The sequence below is a fragment of the Schistocerca piceifrons genome, chromosome 1 (genome assembly GCF_021461385.2).
Source record: "Schistocerca piceifrons isolate TAMUIC-IGC-003096 chromosome 1, iqSchPice1.1, whole genome shotgun sequence".
NCBI lineage: Eukaryota > Metazoa > Arthropoda > Insecta > Orthoptera > Acrididae > Schistocerca > Schistocerca piceifrons.
Window position 1 is genome coordinate 1146075484 of NC_060138.1, and position 27957 is coordinate 1146103440.

The 27957-nt window shown below is 41.2% G+C and overlaps 1 protein-coding gene across 1 annotated transcript in view; it reads left to right on the top strand.

Moving 5' to 3' along the window:
* Positions 1-27957, top strand: part of LOC124801370 (ionotropic receptor 25a) — a 236301-nt gene that overhangs the window by 34475 nt on the left and 173869 nt on the right. Inside the window, exon 2 of the mRNA XM_047263067.1 lies at positions 22785-22880. Within this exon, the coding sequence (XP_047119023.1) occupies positions 22793-22880 (88 nt within the window). The 5' untranslated portion in view covers positions 22785-22792. The remainder of the gene's footprint in view (positions 1-22784; positions 22881-27957) is intronic.

Here is a 27957-nt window from a genome sequence, read left to right on the forward strand (position 1 = left end):
CACCTGCAGTTGGCTGCGCCCTGTGCTCTTCATGGTATCCGGGAGAACCCGTTCCACATCTGGAATGACTCCACCCGGTATGCACACGGAGTGCACATTGGTTTTCTTTCCCTTCTTGGCAGCCATGTCCCTAAGGAGCCCCATAAAGCGCCTAACATTGGAGCTCCCAACTATCAATAATCCCACGCTCTGTGATTGTCCACAAACCAAACGTTTCACCCACGTAGCGGAACGAAGTATTCAGTTTTTTGTAGGCAGTTTCCGGAGCCTACTGCTCAAACTTTTCCGAAAAGAAATTCGCCATAACTGGGCTTAGGGGCGCCGCATAGCCATGCCATACCTCGGTTCACAGAAATCATCGTTTCATTTCTAATGCATAGTTATGAGACAATATTTTAACAGTTCTTCATATGGGGAGGAAAAATCCAGTTCAGCTGCTGCAACAACTCATTGAGTGAATCCATAATAAATAGCCATACCACGTCAAAACTAACTGTTATTTCTCCAGATGAACCACTACGCCGTTTAATTTACTAATAAACTGTCCCGAATTCTTGATATCTGAATCCGATCGGCCCACATACGATCGTAATAATCTTGTCAAGAAGATGGCAGTCGAATAGATGGGCGAACCAATGACACTCACTATAGGTCTTAGAGGAACATGTTCTTATGCACCTTCGGCAACCCATGAAGTCTTAGTCGTAGTGCAACTGTTTTGAACACACTTTTCTGAACGCTCTGTTCGATAAAGGACGTTTTTAAAACCGTGTAACAGTTCTAAGAACTTTGTCAGTTCCCTATATTTCTGCGGATCTGAGAAGTCGTTAATCTTAGTGTGATAGTCCGTCACATTCAAAATAATGGTAACACTATCGTTCTTATCCAGATGTTTTATGGCATTCCTCTCATCTACAGTTAAATTACTTTTTAGGGCCTTGTGCGAGCCAATACACTTACAGCCTCTAAACGGATTTCTTCAACAATAACCGTATCCACACTGCGAAAGCCTGCTTCTACACTGAGCATTATTTCCTCCGCGGACAGAACGTGCGGACAAATGGCAAAATTTCCGCTGCTGACAAACACAGATCTCTCATCGTCAGATAACGAATTTCCGGATGAACTGATAACCGTGCGGGAAGCAACTAAATGGCGGATTGTCAGTTTAGGTTTCAAATTATCAAATTTCTTCTTCTGCCTGCTAGATGTTGTCAACGACGCTTCCTACTAGTATCGTGCAATAGTAAATAGTCTATCAATTCTATTCCAGTCGCCAGAACACAATTTATTACTGACAGTTACGTGGAGAGACATTAACATACAATCTGCACATGCCAGACCCACCAAGTCTGTTGAACTCACTCTCGTAGTAAAGCCTTTTCCGTCCGTCTGAAAATCAGCAGATGAGGACGAAACGTTGGGTTTTATTTTATTAACTGTACATTTATTATTGTAACAAATATAAAGCAGCTTCTTCTAACAAGGGTGATAATTGTACAAGAAATTTCCCAAAGACACTACTAAAATGACCTTACAGTAAAAGGCTGTAAAAAGTACATGCTGGATAAAAATAGCTAACACAAGTAAGTAGTAGTAAGAATATAACAATAATAGAACATTTCTGTCATTTCACATTACATTTTCGCACTACAATATTTATTTACTTGTTCTCTACTTTTACATTCATTTTCCTCCCTCCTCTCAGTCCGAGGTCTCACTATCTCTCGCAGTCAAAACAATGTATAAGGTCTATATTACAGAATGATAGTCGACACAAGAAGACGCCCGGGAAAGAAATACATTTACCTGGCGCGTACATTAGCACATAATACAACTGAGTTCCCCGACTTAGCACCCACAATCACACAACTGACAGAAGGCGAAACCTCCCCACCCCACCTAGGCAAAAGACAATAGCACAGCGACAAATGACCTAGTGCACCACGACAGCCCCCACACTCAGCACACAACACACCCCATAGAACAAAACACAATAACATTAAGGAAGTAATAGACAAGATACATTAGCACATAACACAACTGAGTTCCCTGACTTAGCACCCACAATGACACAACCGACAGGAGGCGAAACCACCCCATAGAACAAAACACAATAACATTAAGGAAATCATAGACAAGATAAGAACTATTGTTAACAAAAAAAAACTGCTCTAATATGTAAAACTAGAATAAGGCAAAAAACAATGTAGCAACCAGCTCCAAGTACTACAAAACAGGAAAGGAGAACCTGTAAACATTAGTATTAAGATTAGTCTAAGCTAGAATTATCATCCAAAACAACATACTCCATCGCATAGAAGTATTACAGAGGGAAAAATAAGTGTAAGCGCTGTAAAAAAAAAATCCCCCATTAGAATAATGTGCCACTTCCAGTTATAAACTAAATTCAATTAAGTAAACAATTAGTTTTATTAAGTTAGTTATATTGTTAAACATGTTCAGTTAATACATGACAAAATCAATCAATATTCTCTCACATTATATACACCAAAAAATAACGTAAAATTAAAGATACCCAACATAAGATAATAGCATGTAATCAGATATATAAGAAAAATGGAAATAAATAAAATAAAAATGTACCCTATGGCTGATAAAGGGCAAACAGACAAGCCCTAAAACAGCCTGCCTTCTCCCCTTAGGAGAAGGAATGAAAAGTGCTAAAAAAAAAAAAAAAATACTTCTCCATAGCCTGACAAAATGACACTCGCTAATAATTGCCGAAGTACTTAGAGACCCTGAGCAACCCAATGGCTTCTAAGAAGCCAAGCAAATTAATCCGCACAGCCTGCCCAATGATACCAATTAATAACAACTGCAGGAGGGTGATGCAATTCAGAGGCACTGAGCACCTTAATTCCTTATAGCCAAGCAAAATGATTGTTAATTAATTCACAGGCCTCGAGCACCCCACCAATTCCGTACAGCCATGAAAAATAATTGATGACTGAGCACCTTGTCAACTCCGCATAGACAGACAAAATATTGAGCACCTTGTCAATTCCGTATAGCCAGGCAAAATAGCTGATACCGTACAGTAACACGTAACACCACCACACCCAACTCCACACACACACAGGGTGACTCAAAAAATCACCTACAAATTGACGTGGCACATAGGGCATACAACAAGGATTACTATTCGCATAGGAACTGGGGACCCCGAACGCCGCGAGGGGGCGTTACCATAGAAACACGGGCGGAGCACACAGAGACCGTCGCCACTCACGCCGTGTAATTGTTGGAACGGACGAGAAGCTGCACGAATGTATTGTGTGAAACATTCCAATAGAATGGTACCGTGCCACATACTATTCTCCATCCTTCATGGCCGATTGTCCGAAACCGGCTCGGCTCGCTCCTTGAGCACAAGCCGGATGGTGCTTGCCAGCGAACAACATGGAAAGCTGCGGTGGAAGGAAGTGGTTCTCAAAAGGGTGCAGCGTGCCCCATCAACAAGTTCAGGAGGTGTATCCCACGTCAGTGATATCCCCGAAACCCCGCGCATTGTACACGACGGACTGCATCTGTTTCATTTCCAAAGTGTCCATGCCGCGCGGGGTAGCCGCGTGGTCTTGTGCGACTTGTCACGGTCCGCGCGGACCCCCCGTCCAAGGTTTGAGTCCTCCCTCGGGCATGGGTGTGTGTGATGTCCTTAGCGTAAGTTAGATTTAGTAGTGAGTAAGATTAGGTGCCGATGACCTCAGCAGTTTGGTCCTATAATTTCCAAATTTTTTCCAAAGCGTCAATGCAATGCAACAGGACTACAACAAATGCACGGGATTTGCACGCTGGTTTCTGCAGGTAATCCGCACCAGACCGAAGCTTCTCCGATGAGGATGCGTTCTCGCTCGAGAGTGTGAAGGACGTTCACAACCTGCGTACGTGGGCGGATGTGAATCCACTTGCTACCCGTACGCCGGCCGCTGTGGCCGAGCGGTTCTAGGCGCTTCAGTCTGGAACCGCGCTGTTGCTACTGTCGCAGGTTCGAATCCTCCCTCTCGAGCATGGATGTGTGTGATGTCCTCCTTAGGTTAGTTAGGTTTAAGTAGTTCTAAGTCTAGGGGACTGATCACCTCAGATGTTAAGTACCATAGTGCTTAGAGCTTTTTTTTTTTTTTTTTGTAAGCTTACGAATGCCTCACAATGGAAATTTACCGATATGTAGGAGACTGTTTTTAATTGGGCCACACGCTCTCCTAGACTGACTTCATGGTTGCACGTATCTCGTATTCCTGCGAGAGGTCCTGCCAGAGATGCTGAATAATGTTCCCTTGGCTATTCGTCACCGCATTCGATTTGAGCTCGACGGGGCTCCTGCATGTTTCAGCAGACTAGTGAGGGCACCACATCTGCAGGCAATCTTTCCAGTTAGCTAGCTGGTCGCGGTGGGCCAGTCGCATGGCCATCACGATCATCTGACCTGCCCCCAGTCGATTTTTTTCTGTGGGGGTATCTGAAGGGCCTTAGGTATGTTGGGTGTGAAACACCTGTTACATAGCCCGAGGATCTAATGGCTAGGATTGTTGCGGCCGCAGGATGTTTTCGAGCTACACCACGTGTATTTGAGAGGGTGCACTGTTCAGTGTGGCGTCTATGTCAGGTGTGTCTTGATGCATCTGGACGAAACTTTGAGCATCTCCTCTAGGGGGCGTCCATTTGTAGCATGTGGCTAAGTAACTGGAACGCTATTTGAAATGTCCCCTTTGAACAATTATACAGGACTGTGCTTAACCTGACACACAATATTTTTAGCGCAACGCAATCTGACTTTCAAAAATCCCTACAAAAGAATGGCCCTGACTAACATTAAACTATACCTTCCAGAAATCACTTACCTCACAAAAATCTTCATTACTCGAACTACTGCAATACAGCGAGCGCCACTACTGCCAGCTAAATAAAAGATTCAAACTACGGAAGGCACTAACTACTGATAGGGATAGTTAGCAAATGAAAGATATTAATAGAGAACAAACAATGTATTTACCTTGATATCATCATATATAAATATAGCAGTTCATGACAAATTACAAATCTCCGCCATCTCTCTCCCCACATCCACCACTGCTGGCGGCTCACCTCCAACTGCGCAACGCTACGCGCTGTTCACAGCCAGCTGCCTAACACTACAATGGCGAGTATTACAACAATGCAAAGCAGCCACAGACTGCACACAGCACAGCCAGTGATTTTCATACAGAGGTGGCGTTACCAATAAAAAAACCTAAACAGCCTACTTACATAGCCCCCATGCTCCCCACAAAAAATTTTACAAATTGGTTTGGGCAGTGGCCACTAATGATTTGAAAAAAAATTTCATAATTACAATAACAAAGAAATCAAATGCACACACTTATTGATGCAATGTTGGTCAAAAGATAAAATTTTGTCACAGTCCATGAAGACAGTCCTGATCATTCATCATAATAGTAATTACAGTTTTTTTCACAAAGTCTCATTAGTAAAAGAAATTGCACACAGAAGTAGTGGATTTCCATGCAGTCTTGAAGAAGTAGTGTTGTCCTTCCAGCGGAAAGACAGTGCTGACTCTTGACATGAAGACAGGTAATGCGCCACAACAGAGCAAACCCACAGCAGAGTCAGTCGAAGTTTTGAAGAATATTGGTGGGTAGGTCATCACAGAGCAGACCCACTGTAGTCCTGGTAGACATTACGGTATTGGTGGGTCATCAAAGGTGCAGACCCACTGCAGTCCTTGTAGAAATAATGGTATTGATGGATCATCAAAGATGTAGACCCACTGTAGTCCTTGAAGAGATGGCCAGCAGCCATCTGTTGCGACTGTGCAGGTGCACAATCACCATCGAAGAGTCTTGCGGACAATATAGCAAGTACATAAACCACCACTTGTGCACTCACAAAGTTTTTGGAATTGTCCTTAGAACCAGCAATGCTGTTATCCAGTCCCTTGCTGAATTATTAACACACGTGCAAACACTATCAGTCCCTACTTCTCACATATTGTCCATATACTATGACCAACAGAAACGTGTGCAGTGAAATGGAACTTACATGTTAATAATATGATGAACTGGTGTCAAGTACAATTTTATAACATAAGAATACAATAACAAAGGTACAAAATACATCATTAAAGAACATAACAATACAGATAACATTTGAAGCACAGGCTTTACAAAAGAATCGAAATAACATATACGTCAGTGTTCCAGGAATTATGACATGAGTACATACATAAAAGATCAGAATAACTTTCGAAACACCAACTTCACACATGAACATTAAGACAGAATAGAATAAATAATGTATAAACATCTTTACAAAGAAAATAACATAGTATTTGAAAAATTCTACAACATAAATCTTATTAGCTAAACACATAAAGACGGGAAAAAGACAAATACACAAGGGTACATAAACATATAGCGGAATAATACAAAAGGAAAGGACAGGGTTTGTTGTACTGCAGTATTTTGCAAACAAAACTTTCTTCACTTCTTGGAGATCTCCCTTCATTCATCATTATTCCCAAAAAGTCCTATCTATACCTCTTTTCTGTATTCTAACCATATTTCTTTCAAAATAATTATGGCTCATTGTACAATACTCATTTTGGCCCAAATCGTTTTCATATAACTTCTCAATGCATTCTTTCCCTATTCTCCATAGTTAGCTTCTTATATAGTCTACCCCCTCTTAAGCTAACTTAAATCTACTGAGCTCAGATGCTAAACTAAGGGACGAGGCAATGCAGCAGCACAAAAAAATTAATACAAACAGCAATGACAAAAAATTTAAATAGGCAAAGCAAGCAGCATAAATTACAACTAATATAAGGCAATGAGCAGCAAACAAGAAAAATAAATCAGTAGTAAACTGGCTTAACAGAGTAATGCAACGTGAAATATAGTAGCACTACGCCTGGCAAACAGCAGCAGCATCTAAACATGACAAAGCTCAAGCAGAAAAAATATTACACTAAAAATGGCCATGTCTAATACCTATGTCACATCTTAACACTAGAGTGATGCATCACGAGAACTTACACTAGCAGATAAGTTACCAAATCGTAAAGAAATTATTTATGCAATTCCTGTGAAGGGAAATGTCTATTTATGTGCCCTCGTTTTCTTGGAAGTAAATCATTAATTTCTTATTGACTGGATCTGTAGGCATAAAATAACTATATTAGTACACATATTAAATTTTATTTTAACCAACGCTGCAGTGCAGCTAGAAACTAGATATTAAAGAAAATGAGCAAATATGTACAAAGGACGGCATGAAACATCATTCATTAACCATATGGCATTTCATAACGCAGTAAAAATTCTCTCAATTCTCTAGAAAAACGCTTGTCATAATCAGGTGTGCAGATGTAAGTATCTTTCCAAGTAATGAGCGTGTCGTATTTGCGGTGCTTTCTACAAAGGAATGTCGATAGCGAGGATAATGGCCTCCCATTTTTTTTTCTTCCTGTGCTCTGAAAAGGCACGCGCTAATGGCTTTTTCTCCAGGCGTCTGACACGGCTGGGTGCCCACGACGCATGACGTGCAGGTGGTCACTTAATTTTCTTACGGAAATATTTACGACAGCAGTTTCCGCTACAGTGACAGTCTCATATAAAAAAATTCACAGGTTAAGAATTTGCGTTACAAATCTGTAGAAACAAAATCCTGTAAATATAACAGAGTCCAAAAATTTTCGCCAGTATTGTGATACATTCGCGCATTTACACACATTTCATAACCCTTAAAGTACGATTCTTGGTTTCCAACAACCTTTTCCACAAATCAGAGTCCCTAAACACTACTCATTATTCCTTACCTCATTATACATATACATATTCATCGACACTTCTTCAATATTTCATCATGAGAAATACGTAGCATAATAAACGTTCCTCAACAACATAATACACATCGTCGTCGTAATAACATCATAACACCTCAGTCAAATCTTAAAAACGTCGTAGCTTTCTGCAATAATTTCAAACCCTAAAAAATATTCTCTGCTCATTTCAATAATGTCATCTACCTCAAACGTACTTTAAAAAATCATGATCTCATACCAAATACATCATTCAAAGCTCTCGTAGTATCACAATGGTTCCGAAAAATATGAGCATTTCTCAAAGTACAGACAAAATACAATTTCGTAAATGTGAAGTTATCCAACTGTGTAATTACGTAAACATCTGTCACTGATGTAGTAAAAAAAAAATGTTTATCTCTCAGTTAAATGATCAGATAGCTGTGTGATTCTGTGTTAGAGAAATATGGTACCGATGTGTTAAGTTGTATAAGCAAATACCATATTAGCTAGGGCTCCTTGTGCTTGCCAAACACATGATACACAAAGTAAGCGTGTACCCCCCTGAGGATTAATGTAATTATACCCTCAGGTGCTACAGATTACAGCAATGAAATGAAATGAATCACTGAAAACCTTTGCATCATTGTACTTCAAATATCTTTAAAAATAAATGTTTAAGTACAAAATTAATCATTCAAATGCATGTCCTGTAGCGCTAAATGTGCGTCTTGCTGTAAGATAATTCTGTGGAAGTGTCGTACTTATCGTCCTCCGAAAGTTAAGTTCTGCAGAAGTCAATGTACTTACCTCATGATAAACAAAAGTGAAATGCTTTATGTATAGATATCTTAGTTATTACGCTTATTGCCATGATGAAGAAAGTACTGTGCTGTAACGTATTGTTGTGCTACGGAAAAGGCAGTCTCATTGTAGCTATACCACAAAAGTTACTACTAAAACATGTTTTACTTTCCAGAATAAAACAGAAAACTGTGCAGATATAAAACAGAAACACTGCAAAAGCAACATTGTAAATTGTCACTCATTAGTAGCGTCGTGATAAAATCGTGTAGCTGTCACATAAACTAACCACTGTGCCATCTGGTATCTCACTGAAAGTACTTTAAATCCGGAATATATTTTCAAGTAAACCAAAATGTTGCATTAAAATCACATTAGCAGTACTGGTAAATGTTCTAAGTATGTAAGCCTTATAGTTGTTACGTAATTGTGCAACTAACAAGCAAGAATGTACACACACAATAACACTGTGACGTCTGTTCACTATAACAATGCATTCGTAATTTCTGTTTAAAAATGTTCCCTAGGTTCTAGACTGGATATTTAACTTCAAACATTGTTGCATGTTAACAGTTTCTTAAGTCTGACAAAGCGTACTAGAAATGTGAAGTGAAAAGTTTTATGGCAAAGACTAAGTTAAACAGCAGATTATCTTTCAATAAACGGTTTTACATGTGAAATGTGGTGTAAATCTTTACTCTTCCTAGTACGCAGAGTTTCAACTGAAAAGCAATTGTCATGTTTTATACGTCGGTAAGGAATGTTAAAATTTTACTCAAGGTTAGCGTCTATGTAATTTGTCTCTGAGTCAGCTGGCGCACGCAGCTGCCTGCTGTGGAGTCTTTGTCTGTCTCTTTGTTGGTGCGCGTCGTTATTGGGATTAGGAGACCTAACTTCTACAAATTCGCCTTGCCGAGAGGGCCCAGCTCTGTTAGAATCCCGCCAGTTCTGATGAAATTCACGTCTATCGTTTTGTCGGTAGTTCCTGTAGTTTCTTTCTTGTCGGTTAAGTGGTGGAGAATTTCTCCCTGAATCGTAACTGCGCGCTGGACCGTTGCGTCTAAAGTTATTCTGTCTCCTTTGATAATAATTATTTTGGTTCTCAAATTGTCTGTTTCTCTGATTGTCTCTGTGATAGTCACTACCGTGGAGAGGTGATCTTTCCCTGTAATTATTACTACTCTGCCAACGGTTGTCATACGGGTGGTGTCTGTTTTGGTCACGATATGTGTTGTGAGAATAGCCTTGTCGTGTCCAGTTATTATTTCTTTCATCGCGGAATTGTGACAGATGTGACCCGTAATTGTTGTGCTCCTGTTTCCGCGTTCCCCGATTGTCAGTGTCAATTTCCAATTCTTGTAACAGACCCTGAAAAGCTTCAATGTCATCTTTGCAACGTCCTGCTAAAATAATATGTCGTAAATGTTCAGGCAATTTGATTAAGCAAATGCGGATGAGTTCTGAGGGGCTGTATGGGTTTGACAGGTACTGATTCTTATGCAACATGTCTTCAAAATATTTCACAAGACTGGAAAATTCAGATTGTTCAAAGTGTTTCATCATCATGATGCTATGTTTTACTCAGTCTTGTGTAGCTTGAGACCAATATGCTGAGAGGAAGGCATGGTAAAATTCTCCTTCACTGTGACAATCGTGAATGACTGATCGCATTCTTACAGCTGGTTCATTCTCTAAATAGCCACACATAAATTCTAATCTGTGTTCTAACGACCAGTTGGGAGGAAAACAATGAGAGAATTGATGGAGCCATGCTTGTGGATGAATGTCGTTGCCAGAATTCTTAAATGTTTTGAATTTACGTGTAGTAATGAACAGCTTATAGTCAAAGTCATCATGTCGGCGAGTCGCATATCGGTCATTGTTACGTCGTTTCGGCGGTTCCATTTCAAAATTCGGTGCACCTTGCCAATTTCTTTCATAATTTCCGAAATGCGCTGTGTTATTATTTTGTGGCTGTTCCGTATTTCTATGTCCCTCTTCCCGTATTGGGGCGCGAGTGTCCTCTGAAATACGTAATTCTTGTACTACCTGTGTCAGCTGATCTTGTACTTCGCGGATTTCTCTTTGGTGTTGCGTATTAATTTGATTCTGATTTTGTTTGAATTTCCTAATTTGTTCGCACTCTTCTGTGTCATTAAAGACTACCGGTTTTGTGTCATTCAGATTATCATCTACCTTCGTAGATAAATTATTTAGCTGATCCGAAAGTTCAACTACTTTCTCTGATAAAGTACTAATTTCCTCCATGTGTCTTTCTACTGTGTCTTTTAAGTTTTCCTGAGTTTTTGCAAGTTCCGTAACCGAATCGGTAGACGCAACTGAGTCAATTTTAGCTTTCAAGGTCTCATGATTTTCATGAACAATAATTTGCAGTTCTTTTATGGCTGCTTCGTGATTCTGTAATGCATTTTCATGCCGCGAAAAAATAGGTTGAAAATGCTCACAAATTTGAGTTTTTACGTCATTACAGACTTTTTGACATTTCGATTCAATGTTATGTAACTCAGTAGTTAAATCTTCACGCGTTTGTCAAGAGTTTGTTCCAATGAGTCTAACTTTTGAAGCTGTTGCTGTGTTTGTCTCTGATTTTGTTCCAGTGTGTCTAACTCTTGAAGATTTTGTTCCATTGCGTCTAACTTTTGAAGATTTTGTTCCATTGTGTCTAACTTTTGAAGATTTTGTCCCATTTGTTTCTGATTTTGTTCAAGCGTTGTGTCTAACTTTTGTAGCCTTTGTCTCATTTGTTGCATTAACTGTAATAACAGTGCACTGGTGTCTGAAACATGTTCCTCAGTGCTATTCGGCAGTGCATTTGAACCGGCAATATTCGCATTTTGTAAAGCAGAAAATGTGTCTTCATTTATTTGAGAAAACGGTGAGGACGCAAAACCTGAATCTACAGTATTTGCAAGATTGTGTCCTGTCATTTCGGAATCCTGAGGCGAGCTGTTGCCGACCGATCGATCGATAACGCTTCCCTGTTCACTAATTGTTTCACTGCCTACACCATTATTTACAGCCCGCTCCATTTCCCTATGCACAATTACCAAATTACTACTTTGAACATTAGTTAATTCATTACTCTGCGGCGCTAACACACTGCTTTCTTCACTGTCATTTCTCAGTTTACTTTGAAGCCTAGTATTACGTTTTTCACACGCCATTATTGTCACAATATTTCACACGACAACACAGAAATACACAATTTGAAGAGCAAAAATAAGAGATCACATTAACATAGCACTGAAAATAATATCTAGTTAATTGCAAGCGCAGCAGCGAAATACTTGGTGCAAATCTACATGCATGCCACAACTGTTTTACTGTACAACAATTAAAGACTGCAACTACAAAGGAGATTCTCTCTACAATTGCGCGCTAGCAATAAACAAAATCTACACTAATTACACAAACTATAAGAAAAAAATCAGAAGATTCCAGTGTGGTATCCTCGGCTAAGGGTCGACATATGAAACGTCCCCTTTGAACAATTATACAGGACTGTGCTTAACCTGACACAATATTTTTAGCGCAACGCAATCTGACTTTCAAAAATCCCTACAAAAGAATGGCCCTGACTAACATTAAACTATACCTTCCAGAAATCACTTACCTCACAAAAATCTTCATTACTCGAACTACTGCAATACAGCGAGCGCCACTACTGCCAGCTAAATAAAAGATTCAAACTATGGAAGGCACTAACTACTGATAGGGATAGTTAGCGAATGAAAGATATTAATAGAGAACAAACAATGTATTTACCTTAATAGTCATAATATATGTAGCAGTTCATGACAAATTACAAAACTCCGCCATCTCTCTCCCCACATCCACCACTGCTGGCGGCTCACCTCCAACTGCGCAACGCTACGCGCTGTTCACAGCCAGCTGCCTAACACTACAATGGCGAGTATTACAACAATGCAAAGCAGCCACAGACTGCACACAGCACAGCCAGTGATTTTCATACAGAGGTGGCGTTACCAATAAAAAAACCTAAACAGCCTACTTACATATTTAGTAGCCCAGATGGCCTTTGCGACCTCTGTTTCCTATGTGATTACTCAACCTTGTATGCCCATTGTGACATGTCAGTTTGTAATTTTTTTTAATCACCCTATGTAATTTGTAACCATACAATATCACTAGTACACCTCTCAAATAAGCTGTCACATAATTATTGCCCTAAAGAAAAGGAAGATAATCTGAAAACTATATCAGACAACAACTCATATCTAGTACAGCCAACCATTATTACTTCAAGAACACTAATGGAGTGTAATTAAAAACAAGGACACAACGACGAAATCATGATAACATATGAATGTAAAACCGGTCTGCCGTAACCTGCCGATGGCAATTTGGCAAAATACGCCTGACTTCGATATGTTTTTGGAATCGTAGCTACCTGTATACGTTGTGTGACGTTATTTTACTATATTTTGACCGTGATAGTCTTAATAACGGTTAGTTTATTCAGTCGAACTCAAAGTAACCTATTCTTCCCTGAAACACATCATAATCAATACACAAAACAATGCGGACTGCAATTCGTTTTTATTAAGTCACACAAAACTCTAATTATGCGCTGTAGCAATGTAAAATTACATTCATCATTTCCTTTTGGACATAAATAATATCCTTACCAGCTGAGTCAGTCCGAGTAATAATTCCATGTAGGTCTATCGATTTTAGGCTCGTATCCGCTGCTAGATGACTTTACTCTGATGGCGCTTCGTCCACAGCTGGTGTGACCTTCCTTACATTTTTTCAAAGGGAGTGCTTTTTCCCTCTTAACACACAGCGACTTCCCTCCAATTTTCCCTATCCTACCTTTAGAATCGTGAATATCAACTCTATAATTATATGGACCAGTAAGCCATACAATATTCCCACAGTATACATTGCATATGTAGACACTGTAATATTTATACCTGAAACATTTTGGTAGATTAAAACTGTGTGCCCAATCGGGAGTCGAAACTGGGACATTCTTCTTTGGCAGACAAGTGCTCTACGATTGAGCATCCAGCCACGACTCAGGACCCTCCCTCTAGCTTTACTTCCACCAGTACCTCGTGTCCTACATTCCAAATTTCACAGAAATTTTCCTGAGTACCTTGCGGGGCCAGCACCCCTGGGAGAAAGGACCACCCTGCACTCCACCGCAGTGTGAAAATTTCTTGTGGAAATGGGTGATGGCCGGCCGGAGTGGTCGAGCGGTTCTAGGCGCTGCAGTCTGGAGCCGCGCGACCGCTCCGGTCGCAGGTTCGAATCCTGCCTCGGGCATGGATGTGTGTGATGTCCTTAGGTTAGTTAGGTTTAAGTAGTTCTAAGTTCTAGGCCACTGATGACCTCAGCAGTTAAGTCCCATAGTGTTCAGAGCCATTTGAACCATTTGAAATGGGTGATAATCATTAAAAATGTATAAATAAATATAAATATTAACAAAATATAAGCAGAATAAAGAGGAATCATTATTTATAAACAACTGAGTATTATGAATGACATAAAATGTTCGTGATATATCCTTTTGTAGTAAGTAACCGATTGTAAGTGTACTATAATACGATGTCTGTTCAAAAAATTCCGGAACTTTGTCCACGAATTTTCTGCGGTTACCTTTTACTTATTGTGCGTGATCTCCTTCGAAATACTCTCCTCCACAGCTGATACACCGCTCCCAACACCGTTTCCATTTCCGGAAGCAGTCTTGGTACGTCTCTTGCTGGATCGCGCGAAGCGCCTTCTGTGAATTTCCTTTAATCTCGTCTATCGTTACAAATCTTCGTCCTTTCAACGGGGTTTCGAACTTTATAAATAAAAAAAAGCCCGCAGAGGCCAGGTCTGGAGAGTACGGAGAATGAGGCAGCTTGGTAATTTCTCTCTTTGTGCTCTTCAGAGATTGCGAGGCGAGGGTCTTTCTGGTTTTGACTCACGAGCCGTGGGACGAACTTGGCGGCAACACGATATATTCGAAGATGCTGTGCCAGGATTTCATGACATGATCCAAGTGAAATGTTACATTTTTGTGAAATCTCTCAGACAGTCAGTCTTAGATTGGCACACACAGTTTCGTTGACGTTCTTGACCTGAGTGTCGTCGTACACGTCGAAGGGCGTCCTGAACAAGGGTCATCTTTAACTTCCGTCCGTCAATTTTTAAAACGTGTGAACCATTCGTAACAAAATGTCTCTGAGCACTACGGGACTTAACTTCTGAGGTCATCAGTCCCCTAGAACTTAGAACTACTTAAACCTAACTAACCTAAGGACATCACACACATCCTTGTCCGAGGCAGGATTCGACCCCGCGACCGTAGCGGTCGCGCGGTTCCAGACTGTAGCGCCTAGACGCGCTCGGCCACCACGGCCGGCCATTCGTAACACCGAATACGCTTAAGCACTCATCACCGTAGGCTTCCTGTATCATTTGGTGTGTCTCTGTAAAGGTTTTCTTGAGTTTCACGCAAATTTAATGCAGACGCGTTGCTTCTCTTAACTCACAGTTTGCGAATTTCGAGAGGGCAGAGTTAGGAGCAACGCGTGTGCGACACAATAACTAAAAGACGTACAACAATAAAACTTGGGGCTGTTACACATTAATCAGAGGCGTGTATAGGGATGCCAACCGCATTTCGCTACGACACGCCATTGACGCGAAATTACGAATATTTCGGAATTTTTTGAGCAGACCTCGTATGTTGGCAGCCTTAGAATCGATAGCTGCCTCGCCCTAGAACGCGTGCCTGAGTCTCCGCCTGGAGTACTAACAGATGCGTGGCCTAAAAAAGACAACTGTTGCAGGTAAAACGTTCACCATAGAAGTTTTACATGTGTTTTGTGTCAGTGACTGTCATCAAAAGTATGTGTAAATTATTGTGGAATGTATATTTTTCGAATTCCTGTGTCGTATCGTCGAGGTAAGAAAATGTCGCGCCGCGGCGGTTCCGGAATCAACAATCGTGGACTTGCTCGTAATTCAGTGAACAATCTAATTGAGAGAGACCTGTAAACTGTGTGCAACTTCAGTTGACGTGTGGAAATACTTTCGATCATTTTTTGAGCCGTGTCATCAACAGCCAGCCGTGTCGCAAAATGGTGACCGATAAACTCGTGAAAAGTAATTACTAGGGTCTTTCGGATGAAGTTAATTACGAGAAACTGGCAGACTATAGAAATGGAACTTACATTGCTTGCGAAGATTATGGTGGGCAGAAGGTACCAGAACACAGAAAATTTTAAATAAAAAGAAATACACAAATCTTTATTTTAACCTTTATTTTAGCAAACTTCATAAGTAATAGCAAAGATCGTTAAACTTTAAACGTTTACGCAAGTTGAACCAACTTGATCAAGCGGTTTTGAAAACTTGAAATCAGAAAGTGTAACAGGAAAGACTTTAATTGCAATTGTGGCACAATGTTGAATTAAACAATTATAAAAGAATTTCATCATAGCTGTTCAGCAGCTAGTTCAGTCTTCACCTCCGCCCATGGGCACAACTCTTCAAATGGTTAGATACAGTTCGGTAATACAACCACAACAGAGAAAAGTGTACACTATAAAATAGTCACAAATACAATTTGTTAATGCAAGCGAACATGGAGCGAAAACATTCGGGCACTAAATTAATCAGTTGAAAACAAAGTGATTATCCAAGCAGGAAATGATTTCATTTTACTGCATCTCCTCTGATCAACACGTGACTATTCACAAGTCTTTTAAACCAATAGCATAAAACATTAAAGTTTTAAAATCATTCTATTTCTGTAGCAGAAGTGTCAAATGCGTTTATAATAACACTAGTAAAACTTTATCTGATCAGCCAATGCATATAGTTTAGTGTAGAGAAGTGTTTTACAGAATTTTCCATTAGCACAACACGGAGCGCAACCTGTGGGGTAAGGGCTAGGACCTGTGGGATACACTTCTTACATAAACTGCAACTCCTAATAACCACTTGCAAGAGAAATCATGATAATATGACTGACGATTTTAAAAAAATAACCTTTTTTTAAAAAAAAGTTAAAGCGTTTGTATCTAGTAGAACCTGGCTCGGCAAAGGTATTAACCTTTAGGCTGGGGCAAATAAAAGTGGCACAGACGAGTGTGTACGATTGGACGTGAATATTTGCTTATAACCACACTCCGTGACGTGCAAGCCACGTGTACGCCCGCTACGTGATCCACACTGGTTCCTTGGAGCACATTTACACAATCTTCACGCCTGACAGAAAAAATGGTTCAAATGGCTCTGAGCACTATGGGACTTAACGTCTGAGGTCATCAGTCCCCTACACTTAGAAGTACTTAAACCTAACTAACCTAAGGACATCACACACATCCTTGTCCGAGGCCGGATTCGAACCCTCGACTGTAGTAGCAGCGTGGTTCCGGACTGAAGCGCCTAGAACCGCTCGGCCACACCGGCCGGCGCCACCCAGGTCACCTGATCTGCAGTGTGCGATTACTTTGTGTGGGGAACCCTCAAGTCTAAAGTGTATCGCAGCGACCCTTATAGTCTTCAAGAACTGCAGAAAAACATTTCGGATGAGATTAGACACTTTCAGCAGTCCAGCTTCGATCCACCTTCACTAACTTGCTGAACCCGGGTCCAAAACTGGCAAGGGATAAATGGTCGTCACTCTCAGTATCTCCTACAATCAGGATAGTAATGTATTTCCTTTCCTCTGCTGTGTTTCTTTGTGCGCTGTAACTCTGTTTTCTGGACCAGTTTTACTAGCCCCATCCTGTACTATTAATATGCGAAATTATCTAACACTTGTGATGCTCACTTTTATGAGTGAAGCCGAAAGACTTCTTTAACATGCTTAAATTAGTTTCCAAACCTGTAACAGTCACCAAAGGCCAACATGTTGCAGATTTAAATGGCTTCAAATCTCTGCACACAGAGGCGGGAAAGGGCTACGCTAACCAGAACTTCCCTCACTCCACTAGGCCTCAGTCATATCACAAAATCATTAAACAATACCAGGTACGGGGTCTGTACTGTAGTTAGAACAGATTAACCCTCTGAAGGTGGTAGTCTCCAGAATTTGACCACAGCCGATAGGCTTGTGGCAACTCAAATCAAAATCGCCACTGAGCAATTTGTACACGTGTAGTTTTCCTGTGCCGCCACTAAACAAACGCTGACACTCAGAACATCAGTCATAAGTCCATGAGGCTTGGGTATCTGACTGACAGGTCTCAGAAACTGCGAGAGAGCCTCTAGCCGCCGGCGACACGGAATCATCATGTCTTCGAAGCGCCACCGCCACGCCACCTAGACGGGCGCTGCAACGCATCTTGGATAGCGATAATGTACACAGATGGTCACAATCGATCTATCGCATTCGAGACAATACTAAACTGGCTCAAGAGCTAAATATCCAAACAGTGACTTTCACATAATCGGAGCCCTGGTGAACGAACAATCTGATTGAACAGCATAACAATAAGTTGTAATGCATTGCGAATAGACAATGTGGTTTAAGTGCCAATTACAACTTAGGAAAACCTGTTACTACAGCTCTGTATGAATGGTTGAGGCCTCATTAATGTCTTTAGTGGTGCAATATACGTCGATCTTTACCAGATATTTGTGGTTCTCATTGGTCCATGCTCCAGCAACCTGCAACTAATTAAATGAACAAATAAAGGATTAAATAGCGCGATAATGATCGAAGCAGAAGAAATGAACTATAATCCGGGCTGCGGCCGGGACTCGAACCCGGGTCTTCTTGCTTGCTGAGCAGAAATACCAACCGCAGCACGATGGTCAACTCTCCTGCACGAACTACTCAAGTTGAGTGCCCTCCCCAACACAAACTTCAATTCACGTCCTCTGCTTATTTTCCCTTACACTGTCACTACTACCAGGGCTCTCAGACTTTGGAATAGCACCCCAGCGTTGGACGTAATGGGAAAGTCCTGCACCATACATGATCTCATAGATCTTATAATTAAATGTTTCCCAGAGACATTTAAGTCTCTTCATTATCTAAGATAATGATCGAATTAGAAGAAATGAATTAAAATTTGTGCCTAGCAAGCAAGAAGATCTGGGTTCGAGTCCCGGCCGCAACACTAATTTTAATTAATTTCTTCTAATTCGACCATTATCGTAGATAATGAAGAGATTTAAATGTTTCAGGGAAACATTCAATTATAAGATTAAATAGTAGTTGGTGGGCGCAGCAATGAGGAGACAAGCATCAAGGAGGAAAAAAGGTAAACGTGATCTAGGCACACGGTCGCTAAATATTCCGATTCACGTGTCTGTATGGTTTATCATTAATTGTGTGTGAGACTGAAGGAGAGACACAGTGTACACTTGGGCCGCTTACATTACGTTACTTGTTCCACAGGTCATGAATACGACATTACGTAATGATGTGGAGCGTGTCAGTTTAACATGAGTTTTCATTACTTTTTTTTTACAGTTACTACTTCAGATCAAAAAACTCATCTATTGAGTAGAAGGAGTTGTCATTCATAAATTCTTTTAATTTTTTTAAAATATTAGTTGCCTCTCTGTCAGACTTTTAATGCTATTTGGCAAATGAACAAAGATTTTTGTGGCAGAATGATTCACCCCTTTCTGTGCCAAAGTCAAATCTAACCCAGAATAGTGAAAATCATCCTTTCTTCTAGAGATGTAGCTAAACACTTCGCTATTATTTTTGAGCTGGAATGGCTTATTAAAAGCGATGGTTCAAATGGCTCTGAGCACTATGGGACTTAACACCTTAGGTCATCAGTCCCCTAGAACTTAGAACTACTTAAACCTAACTAACCTAAGGACATCACACACATCCATGTCCGAGGCAGGATTCGAACCTGCGACCGTAGCAGTCCCGCGGTTCCGGACTGCAGCGCCTAAAACCACACGGCCACCGCGGCCGGCTAGTCTAAGTCAATTTTGCATGTATCTATTTTTAATTTTAGGCACGATTCTGAGTTTTCATCAATAATATGACTTCTCAGTTCACTCTTCATAAGGTTGACGCTTCAAAATGATTTTTCGCATGAATATGTAGACTCGAATAAGGGAATAATGTCAAAAATGCTGATTTTGTAAGTAAGAAATACTATTCCAGATGTTAAATATCAATGTATGTATATTTCCTTCTCTAGGTCTGTAAAAGCAGACCACTTGCGCTGTGAACCAACAAGTAAGTTCGTATTTGTTTTCTCCAATATTTGTATATGAGCACAAATACGTTTAAATTTCGACATCCAAAATTCGTTGTTTTTTTAACTCCAGCAGTCTTCGAAAGTGAGTCTAAGTTTATCTTTCAAACTCTACAACAAAAAGAGATTATTTGCTTTCGAATATTCTAACACCGAAAAACAATGTGTTTCTTTTCCCCTGTAGTTTGCCGATTAAACTGATTTAGGTGAGGTATAAGCCTACCATGAAATTAAATTTTTGAATTCACTGTTCTTTCTGGATACTGAAAACCCTTCCAAAGCAGAGTAAGGAATTGAAACGTTTCAGAACGCTTCTTCTTGATAGCGAACGTAACTTATTATGCAACAGAAGACCTGCGCACAGTGGTTTGCCGGCCATAGGCGTAGAGTAACAACAGATATTGTCTTTAAAGAAAGTAACAAGAATTTCTTGAAAATATTAGAACACATCACACCGTTTGGTGTTATGTTGAAACTAATCACTATATCAATAAAGTAACACGAAATTAATTCGTCACTCTATAATCAACGAGTATTCAAAGATTAATTTTAAAAGAATTTTTAGAAATCAGCGTACCAGTCCGTACTCCTGAGGTGATTCGCACAGAACAAATGTTAATAGTCCTTCGTTTTGTACAGACAGAGTGTGGTGAGAAAATAACTATCAACGCATTTGTCATCGAGTTTGGTAATTTCTAGATACCGGTACGCTCTAAGACAAAAAAAAAAAAATCACTGCGAAGGAGTTATTCGAATTGGACAGAAATCAGTAGATGTGACGTACTTGTACAGAGAAACGAATGATTACAACTTCAGAAAAAATTGGGTGATGTATTCAAGAGAAAGAGCTTCACAAATTGAGTAAGTCAGTAATGCCTTGATCTACCTCCGGCTCTTACGCAAGCAGTTATCTATCTGGTTTTGCTCTATTTAACAGAGTTGGCGGATGTCCTCCTGAACTATGCCGTGCCAAATTCTGCTAAATTAGCGCATTAGATCCTCAAATCCCAAGATGGTTGAAGAACCCTGCCCACAGTGCTCCAAACGGCTCTGTTTAACAGTGTTCGTGGATGTCCTCCTGACGGATGTCGTGCCAAATTCTGTCCATTTAGCGCATTGGATCCTCAAAATCCCGAGCTGGTTGAAGGACCCTGCCCATAGCGCTCCAAACGGCTCTTTTTAATAGAGTTGGTGGATGTCCTCGTGACCTATGTCGTGCCAAATTCTGCCCAATTAGCGCATTAGATCCTCAAAATCCCAAGAGTGTTGAAGACCCCTGCCCATAGTGCTCCAAACGGCTCTTTTTAATAGAGTTGGTGGATGTCCTCCTGACGGATGTCGTGCCAAATTTTGTCCATTTAGCGCATTGGATCCTCAAAATCCCGAGCTGGTTGAAGGACCCTGCCCATAGTGCTCCAAACGGCTCTTTTTAATAGAGTTGGTGGATGTCCTCCTGAACTATGTCGTGCCAAATTCTGCCCAATTAGCGCATTAGATCCTCAAAATCCCAAGATGGTTGAAGAACCCTGCCCATAGTGCTCCAAACGGCTCTTTTTAATAGAGTTGGTGGATGTCCTCCTGACCTATGCCGTGCCAAATTCTGCCCAATTAGCGCATTAGATCCTCAAAATCCCAAGATGGTTGAAGAACCCTGCCCATAGTGCTCCAAACGGCTCTTTTTAATAGAGTTGGTGGATGTCCTCCTGACCTATGTCGTGCCAAATTCTGCCCAATTAGCGCATTAGATCCACAAAATCCCAAGATGGTTGAAGAACCCTGCCCATAGTGCTCCAAACGGCTCTTTTTAATAGAGTTGGTGAATGTCCTCCTGAACTATGTCGTGCCAAATTCTGTCAAATTAGCGCATTAGATCCTCAAAATCCCGAACTGGTTGAAGGACCCTGCCCTTAGTGCTCCAAACGTTCCCAGATGGGGAGAGATCCGGCGACCTTAGTGGGCCAGGGTATGATCAGGCAAGCACGAAGATAAGCAGTAGAAACTCTAGCCGTGTGCGGGCACAGCGGTATGTCGACGGTATTCCACGCTCCGTTTTGTTGCCCTTCGTGACAAGCCCTCCTGGGCTTAAACTTCAGCAAGATGATGCCCGTCCGCACACGGTGAGAGTTTGTACTTCTTTTTTCGTGCTCGCCAAACCATCCCTTGGCCAGCCAGGTCGTCGGATCTCTCCCCAGTTGAGAACGTTTGGAGCATTATGGGTGGAGCCCGCCAACCAGCTCAGGATTTTGATGATCTAATTCGCCAATTGAACAGAATTTGGCACGACACCCGTCAGGAGGACATCCACCAACTCTGTCAAATAGAGCCAAGCCGGGCAGATAACTGCTTGCGTAAGGGCCAGAGGTGGAGCCACGCTTTACTGCTTGCTCAATTGCTGAAGCTCTATCTCTTGAATAAATCATTTAATTTTTCTAAAATTATAGTCATTTGTTTGCCTGTACATGAAAGTCACATCTACCGATTTCCGTCCCATTCGGATAATACATTCCTGTGTGTCATTTGTTATTGTCTTAGAGAGTATAATTTGTTAAAATGTGTAACAATAAACATGAATGAGGAGAGAAAACATATGTGCATAATAAAAAAGATATCAATCCTGTTTTTCTCTAACGTGAGGCTGTCTCTAACTGAAACGAATCGCTTACAGGTATGTCACAGTTTTCAGACTGGAAAAATATGTCCGCATTTGTAGCCGAACACCAAAGATCCTCAAACTGTAACCCAGTAATTGTGCCTACTGTTTGTGACTCAGATATACAAAAAACAAATTTAAAGGTTTCTGCACCAACAAGTGTAAAAGTGTTTCTTATTTTTGTTTCCTCGTTGTATCTGCATGACCATACCGCTGCTAATCAACATGTTGCGTGGCAAGAGAGCGGTTTTTCTTTAGAAACTGAGAGAGCTTATTTTTGGGACAGGTTTCGCCATGTGGCCGCTGTGGGTCTCTGTCATCGCTGTCCAGCTGCAGCTTGCGTCATCACAGGCGACGTCCGACCCTCTGCTCATCCGATTCCGTAAGCTCATTTTATTATGATTAAAGTTGTTCGTTTCAAAAGTGGTCCAAGGAAGAAAATGGAAGCAAACATTAGCTATCTAATGTGAATAGTAACCAATCTCAAGTGGCCAATTACGAGAAGATGAATTAAACGATGCTCTTGGAACTTGTGCACTCCACTGCACAGGTGTGCCTCAAGGCTCTGTCCTGTCACGCCCCCCCCCCCCCCCCACCCCATCACATCCCGTACACTTATTCCCAAATCACCAGTCTCACCTACCTCCCGCTGACGACATTGCTTACATAGCTAACCACCACAACCTCCAACTCTCCCGTGCCTCCCTCCAACGCCATTTCAATCTCATGGTCGAGTGTTGTAATACACGGAAATTTCAGGTAAATCCACAGAAAAGCCAAGCCACCACCATCTTCGGTTGCACCACTTGTGAGTTCTGTCGTCCAGACTTCCACCTCTCCATCTACAACCATCTCAACCCTCCGACCACCACAGTAAAGGATTTAGGACTAACCCTCGACAGAAAAGTAATATCACAATTAGTAACAATTTTCTGTCCCCATCGGAGAACACTTTCAAGGGAGATCGTAGACTCTTTGAGTGTCCGATTCACACCCTGATTGCAGCAAAATTCCGTTTATGCATCACCCTGCGCGTGGCGTGACTTCATATGCTTTGAATACCCAAGCGTATTTGGCAGCTGTCGGTTGCCGCCGTCCGCTGTTGCTATCATCTCATGATGGAAGACTGGTACACATCTTCTTCAGCACTGGGATCCAAATGTCATTCAGTTTCAAGCCCTCCTCCTTCCTGCTGAAATTCATCGGGTCTTTAACAATCTCGATGGCCTCTCTGTGTAGCCTTTCAAGGTAGCCCGCTTGTCGCTACCAGTACTTGAGTCCTATCAGAGTGAATGTGGTGGTCTCCTGCTTGGAAATCACGTTCCGCAATTGATGATGAGTCAGTCTCCTCCCTTGTACAATTACCCTTGTGCTATTCTAGTCGTATTTTGACCGTTCTTTTTGTAGTACCCACGTACACCTCTCCACAACTACACGAAATCCTATAAATTCCTGCTTTGTGCAGCGATTTGCGAACATTCTTGGGCTATTTTAGGTAATCCTATATTTTTCAGGAGGGTTTGTTGATTGTCACGATGTTTCGTTTACTCAAGCTTTTCCCTAATTGGTAACATCCTTAATGAACGGCAGACAAACTTTCGATTTCACAGGCGCTTGTGCGTAGCTTTGATTTTTGCACGGTGGTCTTAATGCTCTTTTTACCTCAGCGGACGAATAACCATTCTTGAGCAATGCAGTGGTGAGATATTTTAATTCCGTGTCAAGCAACTCTGATTTGCAGATTTTCCTCCATCCGCCAACGTTTTCGGAATGTCTCACTTTTGTTGTGGGTAGTGGTTCGAATTCTGGGTTTAGGCAAGATCGGTGCGCCTGCGTTTTCGCTAAAACGTGTGGCCTAAGCAAGCATCACCCTTCTTGAAAACTAGTGCATCAAGAAAATTTAATCTTCCACCTATCTCCTCCACCATGGTAAACTGAATCTTCAGATTAATCCTATTGAGATGCTTGTGAAAACGACCTAGTTCTTCTCTACCATGTCTCCAGAAAACTAACGTATCACTCATATGATGATGAGTCCCATACTTCTTTACAGAGCGTAGGGGAGCAACGCTGGAGACCTGCGCCGCCTTACTAGGCAAGGTCCTAGTGGAGGTGGTTTGCCATTGCCTTCCTCCGATCGTAATGGGGATGAATGATGATGATGAAGACGACACAACAACACCCAGTCATCCCGAGGCAGGAAAAATCCCTGACGCCGCCGGGAACCGAACCCGGGACCCCGTGCTCGGGAAGCGAGAACGCTACCGCGAGACCACGAGCTGCGGACGTCATATAGCGGTACCAAATATTCGGCTTCTTGTTGGCTTTTTCCAATGCCTGCTCCTCTAACTTTTCCGTAAAGAAATTCGCTATAACTGAGCTTAAGAGGCTCCCCATAGCCACGTCATCTGTCCCTTCGTAGAATTCATCGTTACATTCGAAATACGTATCTGAGAGGGAATATTTAAGTAATTTTGTCATATTGGGAGGAAAAACTCCATTCAACTGTTGCAACATCTCATTGAGCGGAACCATAAAAATAGCGATACAACTTCAAAACTAACTCATATGTTCTCCAGATGGACCACTACGCCGTTTAATTTACTGATAAATTATGCCGAATTCTTGATATATGAATCCGATTGGCCCACATATGACCGTAATAATGATTTCAAGAAGATGGCAATCGGATAGATGGGAAAACCAATGGCACTTATTATAGATCTCAGAGGAACGTGTTCTTTATGCACGTTCGGCTAGCCATAAAGTCTTGGTATTAGAGCAACTCAAGACTTTTGTGAACGCTGTGTTCGATAAAGCACTTTTTATCTACAGTGTGACTGTTCTAGAAGTTCGTCGATGGGGTCTTTATTCAGTTTTCTACATGTCTGCGGATCTAAGAAGTCGTTAATCTTACTATGATAGTCGGTGAAATTCAAAACAACTGTCGCAATTCCATTGTCTGCAGAGGAACGATAATACTATCGATTTCATTCAGGCCGTTTATGGCATTCCTCTCAGACAAAATTAAACTGAAACTGAATGACATCTGGATCCCGGTGGTGGGAAATCAAAGTGCGTGACGTCACGCCACTTCGCGGTAGCATGCGTAAACGGAATTTTTTGCAGTCAGTAGCGAGCCAGGTTGTGAATAGGACTCTCAAAGAAGCTTCAATCCCCCTTGAAAATATCCTCCGCAGATGGGGACGACACGTCGGGTTTCAGTGTGAAATACATTCGACCACGGCGTAATAGCCTGTAACATTTTATTAATCGTGGCCTTTCCGGCCGCCGAATTTCACATTTTACAAGAAACGTAATACGGAATGGACACTTTATTAGCGTCCAACACAAAGCCCGAAGCTGGCTGAAACAACTAACAGGCTGAACATGGGCTCCACATCCTCCTACCATTATCATCGCCTAAAAGTAACTCGTCTACCCCTTCTCAACTTAAGCCAGAGTTGCCTGGACCACCGCCTCCCCTAAATCCTACAAGTCTCTTGAAATCCTGGAAAGACATGCATTCCGTCTCGCGTTCCGCGTCCCTGTACCTTCATCAACTCGTATCACATATCAATTCATCCATTTCCCACACCTTCAGCTCATCCTAGAGCACCTTTGCATCCAAAAAATTAATTTAAAAACGCGGTCCCCGCCTCAATTTCCCTCCACTAATTACCAGTCCAGGTACCCCGCTGCGCCACTACCTTCCATGCACCTTCATACCTTGTCTATCCTTTCTCAACCGATTGCAACCAACTCCTACTCCCCGACGATGAAATCCGTTGCAAAGCATACCCCCCTCCCCTCTTTCGAATCCTAGTCGCAATGCTCCGCCTCACGCCATCTTTTCGCTTTCCTTCCTCCCTCCTTCCTCCATCTTAGTGACGTTTAGTCGCTACTTGCAGTTCCGCAGAGCCCCATTATCATACTCATCACTCCACCTCTATCATGATCATGATTATTTGTATGCACTACCAGCATCGCTATTAAACACTACAGCAACATTAACATTACCATCAGTGTTTACATTGTAACTATAACATAAATTCAACAAAAAATTTAAATTCGTAAATATTTTTCATCCATGTAATTTTTAAAAACAATTTAGTCTATCTGTTTTAAATATTGTAATCTTTGGATGAAGAATGGATTTATCAGCTACCAGACAGCGCCCTCCTTGGGCTTTGAAACAACAACAAATAAAAACACACACATAAATACTTAATGCGGAACCCAACTCGCGTCTTTCTCACATGACATCCTGAAAGCCATGGGTCAAGGGCTACCGGTAGCTGCAGTATTCCTTGACTTCGTAAAAGCATTGAACCCGATACCAGATCAATATGCATTAAGAAATTTGCGATTATAGGAGTATCAAACAAAATATGTGATTGGATTGAGGAGTTTTTGAAACGGATGACGCAGTATGTTACTTTGGATCGAGTGTTATCGATAAATGTAGAATTAACGTCATGCGTCCCCAAGGGATGTGTAATGCGACATATGCTGTTCATTTGGTACATTAATGACTTGGCAGACAATAATAATAGCAACTCCAGACTTGTTACAGATGATGTAGTCGTCTGTAATGACGTACTGTCTGAAAAAGCTTCGTCAATATGCTAACATACCTTGCTTGTTTTAAGTGTACACAGATTACTATGCTTACTTTATTAATGGTTAACAATTAGAATCGGTAAGAATTCGATAGTAGGAAAAGGAAGAGGAGGAAAAATAATAGATGAATATGGGCTATAGGAAAGGAATGAAAGAGGAAGCCGCTTGGTAAAATTTTGCACAGAGAGTAATTTAATCACCGCTAACACTCGGGTTAAGAATTATAAGCGAAGGTTTTACACATGAAAGACACCTGGAAACACCAGAAGGTTTCAGATTGATTATATGATGGTAAGGCAGAGATTTCGGAATCGTGTTTTAAATTGTAACATTTTTCCAGGGATAGATGTGAACTCTGGCCACAATTTATTGGTTACGAACTGTAGATTAAAACTGAAGAAATTGGAAAAAATGTAGAAAATCAAGGAGATAGGACCTTGATAAGATGAAAGAATCAGAGGTTGTCCGAAGATTCAAAAGGAGCATTAAGCAACGACTGACTAGAACAGGTGAAAGAAATACAGTAGACGAATAGATACCTTTGAAAGATGAAATAGCGATGGCACCAGAGAAAAAAAATAATAAAAATAAAAAATCCCCAGTTGAAATCCTTGGATAACACAGAAGATACTGCATGTAGCTTATGAAAGGAGAATACGCAAAAATGCAGCAAATGAAGCAGACGAAAGGTAATACAAAGTCTTACAAAATGAGGTTGACAAGAAGCGCAAAACGGCTAAGCAGGAATGGCTAGAGGACAAATGTAAGGATTTAGAAGCAAATTTCACAAGGAGGAAGATAGTAACTGCCTACAGGAAAATTAAAGAAGCAACTGT